We start from the raw sequence: 16,720 nt of genomic DNA, 5'->3' as shown, positions 1-16,720 counted from the left end.
TTTCTGCAGGGCTGTGTGTATTGAATAAATTATAAGAGGTAAATTTTATTCTGCTTCAGGTTTGTTATTAATTTCCAGTGTAACTACACTGTGGTAAGAGTCCCTGGTTTATATGACCTGGCTTCTTTAAATTTGTTGCAAAATGCTTGGATCTCAGAACTTAGCTTTTTGAGCTTTAGTTTGTTTTCTGTAAAATAGGTGCCGGGGTAATTGCGGAGGTTGGATCAGATTAGTGATTTCTAACCCTGGTTGCAGGTGAGAATCACTCTGGGAGGGTGATCAGCTTGACTGCCTTGAGCCCTTCCCCAGAGATTCTAGTTCCATGGGCTCTGGGGTAGGTCCTGGACAGTTTTTAGCATGCTTTGCAGATGATCCTTGGGCTGTCAGCTGAACATGGGAAACTGTTGAACGAGTGCTGTGTTTTTAAAACTGTAGAGCTGTGGGCTGTGAGCGATTAGAGCCGAGGTTGGGCTGCCATCTGTTTTTGTAAATAACATTTTATTGGAACACAGTCGATCTGACAGAGACCACATGACTCACAAAGCCAAAAATATTTACTATCTGGCCCTTTATAGAAAAAGTTCACTGACCCTTTCATGAATGAGTTATAATGTCATTTTAATAGGTTACAAACAGTATTATGTTTTATGTATTTCTATTTTATTTTTCAACGACAGTTAACATTCCTTATCATATTAGTTTCAGGTGTACAGCAGAGTAGACATTTATATAACTTACAAAGTGATTCCTCTGATAAGTCTGATATCGACCTGCCACCTTAGTTTTTACATTGACTGTATTCCCTATGCCGTAATTCACATCCTCGTGACGACTTTGTGACCAATTTGTATTTCTTAATCCTTTCACCTATTTCACCCAGCCCCCCAACTTCGCTCCCATCATTTTTTTCTCTGCAACTATGAGTATGTTTTGTTTTTCAGATTCTACATAAGTGATATTATATGATCTTTTTCTATATCTGACTTATTTCACTTGTCACAAATAGAAAGATTTCATTTTTTTATGCACCTCTTCTTTATCCATTCATTTTTTGATTATAGAGTATTTAATACATTTAAATTTGAAGTAATTATTGATAGGTATGTAGTTATTGCCATTTTGTTGTTTTTGTACTGTTTTCGTCGTTCTCTGTTCCTTTCTTATGCTCTTGCTCTCTTCTCTTGCATGTTGATGACTTTCTGTGGTGTTGCCCGGATTCCTTTCTATTTATTTTTTGTATATTTCTTGTAACATTTTGCTTTGTGATTACCATGTACTTCATATATACCAAGCTACATTTATAATAATCTAGTTTAGGCTGCTGGTTGCTGAAATTCAAACACATTCTAAAGTCATTTCCATTTTTACTTCCTTAATGTTTATTTTGTCATATTTTTTACTTCACTCGTGTTGTGCGTGTTCCTTAATTTACCATTGTAATTACACGTGATCTTATTCTTTTCACCTTTGTACCAGCTTTAGTGTTGGTGGATCCACTATGCATTTGCCTTTGTGAGAAATTTTTTCTTTGAGATATTTTATTTGCATTTTTGGTATTTTTTTTTCCTTCTTCTTCTTAAAGAATACCCTTCAACATTTCTCATAATACTGTTTTGGTGGTGAAGAACTCCTTCAGCTTTTTCATGTCTAGGAAGCTCTTGATCTCTCTCTCGATTCTAAATGATAACCTTGCTTGGTAATCTTGGTTGTAGGTCCTTGCTTTGTGTCACTTGAATTTCGTGCCACTCCCTTCTGGCCTGCAGAATTTCTGTTGAGAAATCAGCTGACATTCTTCTGGGAGCTCCCTTGTAGGTAACTGCTTTCCCTCTCCTTCTTTTAAGATTCCTCGTCTTTAACTTTTGGCATTTAATTATGATGTGTCTTGGTGTGGGCCTGCTTGGGTTCATCTTGTTTGGGACTCTGCACTTACTGGACTCGTGAGTCTACTTCCTTTGCCAGATCACATAGGTTTTGAATCCTTTGCTCTCTCTTCTCGTTCTGGCACCCCTATAATGCAAATGTTATTATGTGTGAGGTTTCCCAGAGGTCCCTTAAACTACCTTATTTTTTAAAATTCTTTTTTCTTTTTGCTGTTCCGATTGTTTTCTGCTACCTTGACCCTCTGCTTCATCTAATCTACTGTCGATTCCCTCTAATGTATTATTTCAGCTATTGTATTCGTTTCTGACGGGTTCTTTTTTTTGTTTCCTATCTCTTCGTTGAAGTTCTCACTGAGCTCACTGAGCATCCTTATAACCAGTGTTTTGAACTCTATGTCTGGTAGAGTGCTTTGTTTAGTTCTTTTTCTGGAGTTTTGTCCTGTTCTTTCATTTGAGATGAGATTGTCTCCTCATTTTGGCTGCCTCCCCATGTCTGTGTCTATGTATTAGGTAGATCTGCTAGGTCTCCAAGTCTTGACAGAGCAACCTTATGTAGTAGATGTCCTATGGGGCCCGGCGGTGCAGTCTCCCTGTTCACCTGAGCCAGGTGCTTCGGGGGTGGTCCCTTGTGTGGGTTGTGTGTGCCGTCTTGTTATAGTTGAGCCTTGATTACTGTTGGCGGGTAGGATGACTGACTGGCTGTGAAGACTGGCCATGACTAGAGCAGACAAGCTGCTGTGCTAGGACTGATTCCATGGAGCAGAATTTGTGTTAGTGGGGCCCTGGTGTCTGCCGAGTCCACCCTCTGGGTGCGTTGCTTGTGGCATTGATTGGGTGGTGCTCTGGTGTCATCTGAAGCTGGCCACCAGTGTATTGGTTCTGGGGCTCTGGCGAAGGGCTCCAGTGTAGGCCAAGGTCAGCTGCTGTCTGAGTCTGGCCTGGGGCCACCTGGTAATAACTACAAAGTGATCTGCGGTTGGTAGCTGCCTGTGTTGGGCTTGGAGGATCTATCTCTATTTCTTAGAATTGTATGTGAATCTACAGTTACCTCAAAATAAAAGTTTAATTAAGTAACTAATATTTCCCACCAGAAAGAACGTAGGCTTCACACATTCTCCAAACGCATTCTTTTTATTTGAGGACGACCTCAAGGCAGTGCCCTTTGCGAAAGGCAGCTCTCATCACCATGTGCATCGAGATCAGCCATTTCTCTCAGCAAAGTACAAAAATACACACATCAGTGACTTCCGTACAATAAATACATAATCATGCATCCCACAATAAAAGGCACGGAAACCAGTCACTTAGTAGTCATAAAAATTGCTAGCTACATTAACAAAGCCATCCAAATTATCTGTATAAGGAACTGTAACAATATATTCCAAAGGTGAAAACACATAAAACATCTTTAAAATAGTATGCAATAAATATCTCAATTGTTGTTTATATTTAAAAAAAGTATGCCATTGTAAACAGCATGTAAACAAACAAAACTCACGTTTTCTTACCATTATTAAAAGTAATTAGAGCCAAAGTTATAACCTCTGCTCTGTCAGGTGTATTTCACCGGCAAGTGTGCTAAGCAGTTAAAAGTTTTACTCTTTTCTGCAGCAAACAGAGCCCACTGTGTAATAAATAGACGTGATGTGCATCTTTCTGATACAAGTTTCAAAACAGACTACCAAAATGTAGTTAATTCTTAACTATAAATAAAAAGGCGAAGGCTAAATTAAAACTATCTTTTGCTATATAAGGGACAAAGGGAACTCTATTGTTATGTTTTCAATACAATGATAAATAGGAAGCAAATAGTTACCGATTAGCAAAGGGTAAAATCAATGGGCTGAACATAAGGGTAAGGTGTCTAGCTTTCTGAGCCTTCTTTTTTTTTGTGAACCTTTTATAACGTGGAACAAAGCTGTATCAAACTAATAATTTTTTTTTTTTTTTTTTTTACAGAGAACATAGAAATAGTTGATGCTTTCAGCTGATGGGCCATAGGGACTTCAAAATATGCCTGTCAAAATATAAGTATATATATATATAAGGTTTTTTTCCATACTTACTGACAATAAAAGGGTAGTTTTTTCCTTCTCATAAGGGAACCACTGCCTAACCATCAATAAATCTTCAGAGTTCACTTTTTATAATCACATCTTTTTGTCTTATCTATGTATCAGGGCCTCACGGCACACACATACTAGTAGTATATTTGCCATATGCTTAGGCGAGGATGCTACGTGTTAAATATTATTAATCTCTACTGCCCAATACAAATAACTGAGGTGGAGACATCAACCCTTAAGTGCAAATGGAGCCACGTGTACCAGGAGGCATCTTTTTACGTTTCCCCTCTACTCTGGGTGTACAATGCATACCTCACATATTTTGGTGTATGTGCCATTAATAGGGACATATGCCTTCCTAGAATGGACTTGAACTTGAACTCACGTTCTATAACCTATTAGTCTCTCGGATCACACGCAGCACCTTATGTTGTGGAAATGGGGTTCTGCAGGTTTGATGAGAGATGAACTTGACAAATCAAGGGCAAAATGGTTTGTTGCTGACCTGAAAACACAAAAATCGTGGACATAAACACAGGATTAGTTCTACGTGACACGGAGTTTGGTTAGTTTTTTGGTGTGAAAGGAGACCAAGTCCCTGAAATATCCTGAGAAATACTTGGTTTTAAAAAATGTCCTCCCGATTTATTAAGTGGACTGTAGAAAAATAATCATGAATAAAAACAAAATCTACTAGAAAAGAGCTATGTCTTATTTTATTTGTATCCCCAGTATCTAATTGAGTGCCAAGTATAGCGATGGTAGAAAATGTCTATTGAGTGTGTGAAGGAAGAGGGAATTTAATTTCAAGCATTTTGGACTACTAGTTAACTTTAGAAATTATTAACTTTGAAGAGCTTTTGTGTTAACCCTAATCATAATTTGGGGACATGGTAGAAAGGCTTTATAAAATCACGAAAGAAAAACACACTGTGGATGTAGGAAAAATATTAATAAAGTTTTGAAGATTTTAGAAGTGACTATTTAGTCTATCCTAAAATGAATATGAATCTGTAGTATACAGGTAGTAGTTTTTAGACTATGTAATAGTTCTATAAGGGGTGAATGTCACAAACAAGCCTTCTTACATTTACATCATAAAAAAAATGAAAGTCATTAGCTGTCAATGACCTGAAATTGTACAAATTCTGCCAATATCTCTGGCTTAATATTGTTGTTGAGAAAATTTCCTCTTCATTATTGTTTTTTATTCTGAAGTCTCATTATTTTTATAGGTAATCAGTGTATGTGTTTATATAAATTGTACACACTGAAAGTCTGCAAGAGAAAAATAATCTTTAGAGAATATTTATGAAGTACTAGTAAGAACTTGGCAGTTATATGAAAATTTGGTAGGCTTCATTTTTAGAAACAGGAATTCAGATTTGGTAAATATTTCCAAGCTAATGAATGAGTAACCCTCGTAAAGCAATTGCTTCTGAAATTTGTCTTTTGTTGGTTTCCCGGAGCGTGTACATGCTGTGAGTACACACACACACACACACACACACACACACTTGATGTGGGCTCTCAGGGAAGTCCAAGTTTTCAGTTGTGAAAATCTAAAAACATAGAGAAGTTTGGGTTCCATGTTACCTTCACTTATTCAAAAACATTTATTAAAGTCCTATTATCTGCTAGGTGGACAGTGAGATTACAAAGAAAGAAATTCGACGGTATATGTAAAATTATCGAAACGTGATGTTATTTTAACAGAAAAAGTTTCAAGATTTTATGAAACACTTAACTTGGCCTGGGGAAGTTGAACTGGGTTGTGAATGACGAGAACCCAAACTTCTCTATGGTGTGTGATTATGTCGAGGCATGAAGCTGTGAAAAGTTCCAAATTCCGGGATTAGGAAAGGTCTCCAGGGGAAAAGGTGGGTGACGATGCTAAAAAAACAAACAAACGAAAAAGCTGGAAACTGGTGAGGTGAGGATGCTGAAAGCAAGGTCATAGGAAGCTCTTGCATCACACTAAGGAGTTAGGTTGCTATGATGTCAAGAAAGGAAAGCGTATTTAAGAAGGGTTAGTGAAGAGAAGCAGGTTTGTGAGCTGGAAAGACCATCTGTCAACCGTGAGGAGGACGAACCAGAGGTGGGACAAGATGAAGGTAGGAAAATTGGTGGCAGAAATGGTGAAGGTCTGTACTGATAAAGGCAAAGGAATTGTCACTTCACTGCGACTGATTCCAAACAACATAAAATGCCGATGCAGTGTTTGAGATGACGAAAAACGAAACATGCGACTGCATAAAATACTGAAAAAAAACTTTGATATCTAAAATGTTTTTGTTTACACAACCCCGAACTAAGATTAGGATGAAGCGCTTGTTTTTGCTCCGTATTTTAGTTTATGAGTCTCTTGGCAGAAGAACGTAATCACATAAAGCTGCTATGAGAACCGTGCCATCTCTCAAAAGCTTTCTGAAAGCCTTCCGAGTCAAAGGAGGGAACAAAAGAACTGCTCAAGTTTGCGATGTTTTTTCATCTTCAATATTACGTATATTGAAAAACTGCTGCCCAATTGGAACCTGTAAATGAAGCAGGCTCTAAATCAAATCATAATGCTAAGTATATTTTGGTCATCTGTGTATCAGGTCATCGTGGGAAGCAGATTCGCAGAAAAATGATGTCTTCCCGTCACTGCACCAAATCGGTTAGAGATCTGTCATTATGAAATCTAAGTTGTGTTATTAGGATAGACTAAAATGCCACCTGATTAAGTTCCGCTTCAGTCTTTTCCCTTATGTCATGCAGCTGACTCCCTCGTAAAATTCCAAGATTTTTAGGAGAGGAAGATGCAACAGAAGCTCCAAGTTCTCATATTATGCTATAATAAATTTATGCCAGATTTAGCCAAATCTTTAAGTCAAGAATCGGATAGTGACTGAATTTGAATAAAGTCAATATTCATTTACCTTCACCCATATTGAATGATTCTAACCAGGTTATTCTAATTTGATTTCCCTTAATTGTACTCAGATTTCCACTATAGTAATAATTAAGACGCTCTCCAGTTGGAAGGGACTTCGCATGACGGAGTCCCCTTTCCACAGCCAGAGAACGTAGCCAGTGATCCACGCTTGGGATCAAACAGCAAGGAAACTTAGTATAGAGAGTAAGTGACATCACAGGGTAAAATGAGGTAAAGGAGTCCCATGTTCCATTTTAAACACTGATTTAAAGAGACATTTTCCTCTTTGGGGAGTTAAAAGAAGAAGTGAAGGTCTTAATTAAAAAAAAAAAAAATCCACTGCTATAAAATTGGGGTGGGTGTAGAAAAATTACTAAAAAATTTTTGAAGATTTTTGAAATAAGTTTTTAATCTATCCCAAAATGAATAATATGAACCCAGTACACAGACAGCACTCACGTCACTTCACTCACGTGTTTAAGCTGAACATCAGGGGACATTAATTTGGGCTTTTAATTTTCATGCTATAGTCTTGGAAGCCTTTCTTTAGATCTCAGGTGACAGGAGGAAAGAGCTGGGAACTTTAGGTAGGATTCACGCTTACACGGTTCCTTCTGTTAAAGAAAAATTCCCACGTACTTATAATTGATAATATTGTGTGCCATTTCTAATCGGGGAAACTGAGGCACCAAAACGTTATAATTTGTAGAAGGGACACAAGTGAGCCAGTGCCAACGTCAGTTATGGAACCCAATAAACCTAACCCACATTCCCATCTCCAGAATTATAGAATTCACCAATGTATAATATTGTAAGTGTGGATAATTTTTTGTTGTTTCAAATGAAAGGAAAATGGCATTCCTAAAAATTTCAAGGCTTATTAGCACATTCACAAAAATCTCTTTCGTCTGAATGGTATGGTCTGACCTATACTTACCAGAGTTGTTCTGTGGGAACTAGCTAAGCCCTCTGTGTACCAATCACACTTGTCTCACATGAGACATATAAACGATTAGGTCATGTAAACTATCTGCTTACCTGACTTCTGAATTTCAACGACAGAATGGGGCCCCCGAGTTCACTGGTTATTTTGATAAGATGCAGAGACCGTCTCAGACCTCACCAGGGTGACATCTTTTGTTCTTCTGCTTCCCATATGTCTCACACGTGATAAAAAAAAGTGCTTTGTAATGCAAGGTGAAAGATAGCTACGCTCAAACTATCCTAAATCTTTCCCAAAATTACCAACCCAAATCTCTTTTGCTTTAACATCCACGTTTCTCATATGTTTTTTTCTGACTTTAACAACTGCTTGTGCAATAATAACATTAATATAAAACTGTTTCCAAAATTTTAGTAAATTCCTTATCTTGTGCTATAGTTCTTAAATAGTTCACGATTCATCTGCTGCTCACACTGTAAGACAATAAATCAGGTGAAGTTAGGGCCTGTTAAAGTCATGTCTTTGGTATACAACACTGCCTCACGCTAAGTCAGAACAGTTTTTTCTTCATATGATTCTGTGTGGTACGTTGTGCCATTACGTTTTAGATTTTCAGTTTTTTAAGCAGTTGAATAGAGAATACTTTTAAACAAAAGTAACTCAAAACTCAATTAAAATCTCATTGACTTAACTGACAGAAACAAATCATTATTCACCATGGTTACTGTTTGTAAAGTAGCCCGGAGTCAAATGCAAACATGTTAAAAATATACACCCTGGAAGCTAGAGCCAATCGCCGGAGGTGATATTTTTGGGGTTCAAGATTCTTAATGTGTATTTGAACGTCATATTGGCAGTACAATCACTGAGATCTCTTCAGCAATAAAAATGGAAAATTTACCACAGAAAAGGAGTTCTGACTTGAAGATAAACTGTACGTATTGGCAAAATATAACAATGAATCCCTTGGCTACATTAAATTCTTAATAGTGATGATTTCATTTTGGCGTTATGCCTTTTTCCTTATTTCTGTTAAACATGAAAATTATTTTTTTAACAAAGTCCCTGTTACTATTTAGTTACCTATGATGGTAGAGAACACCATATTTTACAAGGAAAAAATCGGGCATCTGTTTGACAGAAATGAGCACTTCAAGTACATAAGTCATTAACAGAGCTATTACACTCTAAGCAACAGCAGTAACGAGAAAAGAGCTAGAATACGCGTTTTGTATAAAGATTAAATTTCACAACATAATAAATAAATGCTCTGATTTATACAACTTGTAAAAACCTTCTACTGATGATTACAAGTAATACTGTCTAATACTGACTTTGCTGATAACAGCACTGCCTTAGAGATTCAAAGGTAAAATTTTCACCCCCGAAGCCACAAAATATACAAAGCTGGTTTGTTATTAAATATTTTGTCTGCCAAAAGTCCAGCAAACTAAAATACATCTTGGCAGTTTGTGTAACCAGCGTAACTATTTTGGTATAAAAAGATAAGAAAACTTTTAATATGAAAATGAATAAAACCAGTAAAAGGAGAAACCTGTTGTATAAATAGACATTTTTAACATAAAAGTGAGACTTCTATCTCACTTGAGAGGAAGAAAAGAATTCGATACAACTTACTTGAAGATGTGAAAATAATGATCATATTTTCCCAGCTCTAGATAAAATATATTACTCCAATTTATTAGTCATCTTCAATATACAATATATAACTCACAAAACTGGGAATGTTACAACACCGAACCTTTTCACAGCAGTAATACCAGTTACGGGAACTGTAAGAAATCTAGTTACATATCAGCTTAATACTCAGAATATTGTAATAGACATGGCTAAGCTGTGGTAAACAATAGTGCAAACAGTCACAAAATATATTCTTCTTCCTTTTAGCTTTTAGATCTAACTGCATTATCCTACTTCAATGGCATCATTAACTGAGTATAAAACTTACTTTAATACATTTTTAAAGTAACTCTATGTTCCTTTAAGTTTGGCTAAGTTACTCTTGAAATGCAGTTCTTAAGAAATAGCCAGACTATTAATAAAGTCCTATGTAATGAATAATTTGTAGCTAAAATGAAATATTTTATGTGAAGTTTCTTAGAACTTTTAAGTAGTGGCTTGGTTTCTATTTTTCCAATGAAAACTTGGAAGTGCATAAAAAGATTTAAGAGAGAGGCTATAAATATATGTAAATAGAATATCTTAGTTTCATAAATGAAATTAATCTGCTCACCTATATTAGTAGTCTGTTTTTAAAACGACATTACTGAGTTTAATGCAGTCTCAGCTACTCTGTTAAACTTCTTTTCCTGAAAATAACAGAAGTACACAAATAGCTATAGTCCAGCTGTCTTTTAACTCACTATTCTCTGTAATAATAAATCTTTACAGTTTTTATTCTAACAGAACATCTCTAACTAAAACTTGGACAAAATAACAAAAACAATAATAAAGATGAAATATTTTATGCTTTGCTTATTATAAAACCGATAATCTTGGTCCTTTTAAAGTTTTGTTTCCTTTGAAAGGCATCCTATTGCAAAGGCAAGGTATTACCCATTTGACACAGAGACTGCTATTCGAAAGTCACTGGGGGGATGCCGTGGCAGAGACAGACAAGTCCCAGGCCCCACTGCACTGGGCTGGGGTGGGGGTGGGGGCAGTGGGAGGAGAGAGAGGGGCGTGGCAGTGAGGCGACCTCTCTGACTGACAGCATTTACTTAGGAATCTTCACTGCTCTTTTCAGCTGACTTAAAATGTTTTGCAACTGCCACTTTGGTGGTCAGTCTCTAAACCCACTGTTCTGTCCAACTTGCATCTGAAAAATGCAGGATGTGTTTACTTTGGGGGGAGGTAGGGCAGGAGAAATGCTACATGTCAAGGTTGAGAGATGCAATGTGTTTGCAGCTTAATGAAAAGCCACTTCCTTAAAGAAGTCGCATCTGTACTGTCAGCCCCGTTGGAGATAATAGGTGAGTTACTTTTGAAGGATGTGCAGAAGTTCCACTACGATTCTCTAAGTCGCAGCTCTGCGGGAATTATTTCCTTCCTCGATTTCTGTTAAAAATAACTTCCATGAAGATTAAAGTGGTGCCCTCTCCATTCACAAAAATTAGCTGAAGAATCTCTAGGCAATGTTTTGGTAAATCATATCAGTATGTAAAAATCAAGCGAAGGATTATTGACAACGAGTCATTGGGAAAGATGTTATTATGGAATTAAGTAATTTGCATTTTGAGCACTGAGAATATGATATAGTATTTTTCAGGCACTATTTTAAGGAATTATTAGCTATCTGAAAATCAAGATAAGTTAGCGTAATAAGAAAGACAGATTTCGTCTTAACAAACATGCCTTCTCTGAGGGCTTCAATGACACAGTCACTTCACTGGCCATCATTTTGGTTCTTATTTTTTTCATGCCTAATGATTCACTTAATGTGTGTGCTGCTACGTGTCCTCAAGCATGGACTACGTCAACAGGATCGTCAACTGATAAGAGAAAGTTGGAGGAGACTGACCGGGTCTTTACTTATCTCAGTACATCTGCTTCTAAAACGTTCCCTGCGACTCAAGTTGTGAACAAATGAGAATGTCAGATGAGCAACAATCGGAGTGAATGGAGACTGCTGTGACTTCGACACGGGGTGAGGGGCTGGAGAGAGGCCCGCTGTGTCGGTAAGGCCGTCTCCTGTGTTCTATCTTAGCTACCAAAATATAAGCACGGGGTAGGTAGGACTCCCCTGGAACCAGAATTAGGAATAAAGATTGAGAAGAAAACTCAGCTGGGGTGAGGAAAGAGTTGCAGCTCATTTCTGAGATTAGCTGGAGAATCGATAAGAGACAAATGAGTTGGGGACTGAGCTTTTCTGAGGACCTTTTGAAAACTTCGGATCTGTAGTATTTGGAGGGATAAAATGTATGTAGACCAGAGCTAATCACCTGACGAATCTGGCTGAAAGGTGTTGACTCACTAGGTCTAAAGTAAATCTGAGAATCTGCATTTCTGTAAGTGCCCAGGTGATAAGGATGCTGCTGGACCACGGACCACGGGTGGAGCAGCAGTGCTCCAGACCGATGCCATCCAGAATTTTTGCAATGATGGAAACGTTCAACATCTGTACTGTCCACTATGGTTGCTGTGCCCTTGAAATGTGGCTAGTGCAGTTGAGACACTAAATTTCCAGCTAAATTAATTTAGATTTAAATAGCCACATGTGGCGGCTAGTGGCTGTCATATCATTCATGGGTCACCTCAGCTACAGCAATACAGATCACAGCCCTGAATTATCAAATCCATTAATTTAGATAAGAAAGTTTCTTTTTATAAAATGCAAATTGTAAAATTCATTCCTTTAAATCGTTTTCTAAAACTTCTCTAGATGACCCACGACAGGTGCTAAGGTGGAGAGAGATCAAAGGAGTCATTATGCAGTGGGACAGTTGATGAGGAAAGGGTAGGACATGTCTGTCCCTTTCCTTCTTATAAAGCAAATTCTTCCTCAGGAAGATGAGACTGAAAGGAAATGGATATGGGCCGTGATTCCTCTCCATCCCTCCTCCCCAACTGTCTGTAGGCAAAAGAGCCTCGTGGGAGAAAAGGAGTGGGCGTGGGCTCCTCACCTGGCCCGGCCACAGAGGCCCCCCATGCACTCCCAGAGCTGTGATGGGACCCAGGGGGAAGCTCCTCCTACTTTTTTTTCTGTAACCCCATCTGCTATGAGAAGCTGGTTCCTCTGTGATACTGGCAGGAGCCTATGGAGGCTCTGAGAGCACCATCTTCACTCACAGATGTGAGTGAAGGTACTTGGGCCCTACACAACTGTGTGCAGACAAAGCATACAGGAAAAAGTGCTATCATTAAACAAAAAAGGTACCTAATTGCATTTTAAAGGATTTCCCTGATCCCAAAGCCATTTGCGGGAAAATTCTAGCTAATTAAGGATTCCTTTAACTGAGGTTTTACAGTCTGTATGCCAGCTGTGATCTAAAAGTAAAAGAAAGATCAACACCAAACAAAAAAATTCAATCATTTACATCTTACTCTTAAATTCTGCAAAGGTAATAGCTTGAGAATCGTTTCTGTTGGCAAAGGGGTGATGTGGGGGAGTGGAAACCAATAACGAGCTTTATATCACTTCATTCTTTTCTAGAGTCCTTGCCTCCTCGCCCTCAGCTCTCCTTTTTCAGTAAAGCTGGACAAAGATCTATGATTTCAGCAGGGTTCTGAGAAGCTGGCATCTACCGTATTGATTTCGTGCCTGCAAGAGCAGGACACCTTGCAGGGTGGGGACTAGAAAAGGGACAGAAACAGAAGACTCTTGAACTCACAGGTGTGGATAACATTAAAATTATTAGTGAGGTTTTTTTTTTTTTTTACTCTATTAAGTTACTTGATAGAATTCCCTTTGAAAATTTTCCATTTATTCACAACTTAAGACAGGTAAAATATATCGTCAGACATACCCGGTCATGAATCCATCAGGTTCATTTATTTTTAAGGTATCCGAATTTTGTGATTTTACTAGTGATAAATACTAAAGTTATAAATAAAAATAAAGTGTCAAATATTTAAATTCCTTTGATATGATCAAATTATATGTCTGACAGTAGTTCATTTTAAATGTGTTCCCATCAATGGTTCTCTTTAAGCATTCAGCAAATAACTGTCTAGAAAATGTCAATGAGAGTATATTTCATGATTATATATGTACATGCGAATATACATATAAATGCATATGTGTGTATTCACACATATATCTGTGTAGGTATAGATGTGTGTGTATTTTTATCTGTTGAGCACCTAGCTAAAGGCTGCTTTATGAAAACTGTCACCACTGGGTCAGGACCTTGTTTACTTCTCTTATATAGAAGATTTTTAAATAGTATAATTAACTTTTTTGGTATATAATACCTAAAGAAAGCTTATTTAAAGGTACTTTTATGACTTTTCGATATGTATGCCTTTGGCTTTCAAAGATTTGATAACTGTAATGTTGACTACTAACGAGCTACGCTAAAGCCAAGTGGTTTAGAAAAAGGAAAATAATATCTACCTGATAGAAGGATTAAGTGAGATAATAATAATAATGTAAAGCCCTTAAGAACAAATTTAGATTTCTCTTGTTGGGAAGTTTGTGTCAGGAGTGACTTTAGCTAGTGGGCGAGTCTGGGTGGCCAATCGGGACACAGATCCCAAGTGAGACTTTGGAGAAATTCCTGGCTGTCGACAGTCTACAGTATTATAAATGCAAACAGAGTATTAAATAATTATGACATTGAAATGAAAAAATAAGAACAAAACGTGGGAATTTTGGTTCAGAAAGCATAAGTCTTAGACAATGTGAAATTTTGTGAAAACATCCAGAAAATTTTCTTAATGTGCATACCTACTACTGTTTATCATTGGCTGACATAAAACTGGCTTGCCTAAGATGTATATCGTTTGTTGATCATGGCACAGACGCATGTTCGCAAATTCTTAGATAGAGAATATTTTTGCAAAAGTCCACATCAAAGAACAGAAAAGTGCCTTTAGCTAACAAAAAGGTACTTAGGTAGTAATAAATTAATTGCATTGAAACTGACAATAAAACTGGTCCAAGGTTAGATGTGACATGCAAGAAAAGGAAAGAATTCAAGCGGGAACATCGTGCATTAAGATTCGCCTTCATTCATAGTATTCGACCTTACTCTTTGACCACCGAGCGCTAGGAATCAGAGGTGCTGCCGATCTGACATTCAAAACACAACTTCACTTAAATCTGAGTCTGTTATGCGGTTGCACAGTAAGAACATTCCATCTGACCCGGTTTACGGAAAGTAAACACTGTGTGATTCCACCTTTTAGGCGACGAGATTGTCTCAAATTCTTCAATTCTTCCTACTAATGTGAGCATATTTGAACGTGTTAGGTTTGCACAATAAGAAAATGGCTTTGTGGAATGTATTTTTTGGCACAAAAATATTTTCTAATACCTCAAATCAAAATTTTCACCCACGGCGAAATATCGAGCCGTAGAGATGCTTGGCGGTGCTTCCTTCTCTGGGCAGAAAACTACAGGGACAGCCAACTGCTTCCAAGAACTCTGTATTAAATGGCAATCACTGCCCTTCCGAGGGACAGCACCGGTACGGCGACACCTCGGGCTGGGGAAGGCTCCTGCCCAGCTCTTTAATTCCCTGGAGAATTCGCTTCACATGACCCACTTTCGGTATCCCCAGGTCCTAAGATAAACAGAAAGAAAAAAAAAGGAAGATGAGTTTATTGATGAGAGAATTAGCGATTAAATATTTAACTTAGAATGAGCATTCGGTTCATTTCTGTTAGTTTCTATTCAATGATGCAGGAAGTGAACGCTAGAAAAAGACGTTGAGAAAACAAAAATAAGCTGACATTGAAAAATTACCAACCAGTAAAAAATTACATTCTACATTCTAAACTCTTAAATGTAACAGTCTCATAAATTATATACAATAGCAGTTCTTCAAGAATCAAAATTAGTTTCTCCTTTTTCTTTTTCTTTCTTTTTTTTTTTTTTTTAAGAAACACAGGTCCTTTTGGGATCTCTGAGAAAGTGACGTGGTGATACCAGAGCATCCACCGTTAGTCTAACGGCAACTATACATTTCCTTGATAAAATATTAAACTTAAAAGTGATGCCTAATCCTAAAGGAAGATACCAGCCCCACTACCTAAATGTGGAATGTAAATGCATTTGGGGTTGCATTTAGAGTCTTGATTTCAGAGGAATATTTAAATATTCTTTATATTTTGTCATGTGTATGTGTAAAAAACTCCTTAAAACACAGGTGTCTGTGGGTCGATGCTGTTCCTCAAACACTTTTGGCTCCTTTCCGTCAGAATTCTTGTTTCTTAAAGAACTATCTTCCTTTGAAGAACCAAGAATTCTGTAGTTAACTTTCAGAAATTCATGCTGACTGCAGACTGAGCGGCACAGCAGGCACTCAGCAAATCAATGCTTGTTGCTGGAGCGAATGAGACCCACCCAAGATGACCCAAATATTCACTATCTGAAGCACTAAAAGCAGAGATGGAGGCCTCCAAACTCGACAGCTTATTTAAGTGTAACGTGCACAATGTGTGAAGTCAAATAACTTAACTTTACAAAACAGAGTTTTTAAAATGTTTGAAAATTAGTAAAATGATGACTTCCAAAGCAGCCTAGAAAATAGGACTATAAGGTACCACAAGATTATTTTTCTGACAAGATAAAAATGCCAAATATCCCTCAGACTAAGAGATGCTTTCCTTTTAAACTTTTAAATGAAGTAGATCAAACTGTTTTAAGTCCACACACACACACACACACACACACACACACACTGCATGTTCACACTTTCTCCCACATACTTTATGGGCAATTTGAGTTCTAAAGCAGCATTGCTACCGACGATTCTGAATTCTCCTGAAAACTACTCTTTCCGCAGCGAGGACTCTCTTCAAGACTGAGATAGTTTCGGGGTAAAATTTTTATAATATTCAGCTGACCCTGAAAAGCATTTTCTCACATGATACCAGGACAACCACAATTAGTCTCAGGCAAACGTACGTTTCCTGTGTGTGAGCTAAAGTAACAAAGATCAAGGCCAAAGCCTAGAAGGTACGATGCCAGCTGCCTGCTACCTAAATTAGAAATATAGATCCATTTATAGTTGTATAAGATTCTTTGATTTGAATGGAATATTTTATATTCTTTATAGTTTGCGATAACTTAGTTCCCTGATTAAGAAATATATTTAATACTAAATGTTTTATGTTAGGCCATAGGTACATTGTATTCTCAAGAACAAAGACTTCTTTGGGAGAGACAGATTCGACTCAAAATTACTGCTGTGATGTAATGAGATGAATGTTTTCAGCAGTTGCACTA

General features: G+C 37.4%; 1 protein-coding gene across 1 annotated transcript in view; it reads right to left on the bottom strand.

Moving 5' to 3' along the window:
* Positions 1 to 2,995: 2,995 nt before the first annotated feature.
* DGKH (diacylglycerol kinase eta) overlaps positions 2,996 to 16,720 on the bottom strand; it is a 163,123-nt gene continuing 149,398 nt past the window's right edge. The window contains 1 exon segment of the mRNA XM_039877212.1: positions 2,996 to 15,053. Within this exon segment, the coding sequence (XP_039733146.1) occupies positions 14,931 to 15,053 (123 nt within the window). The 3' untranslated portion in view covers positions 2,996 to 14,930.

Source organism: Pteropus medius, unplaced genomic scaffold (assembly GCF_902729225.1).
Source record: "Pteropus medius unplaced genomic scaffold, Ma_sr-lr_union100, whole genome shotgun sequence".
In the NCBI taxonomy this organism is placed as follows: domain Eukaryota; kingdom Metazoa; phylum Chordata; class Mammalia; order Chiroptera; family Pteropodidae; genus Pteropus; species Pteropus medius.
The sequence above is the reverse complement of the archived record's forward strand: the minus strand, read 5'-3'. Positions and strand labels throughout refer to the sequence as shown.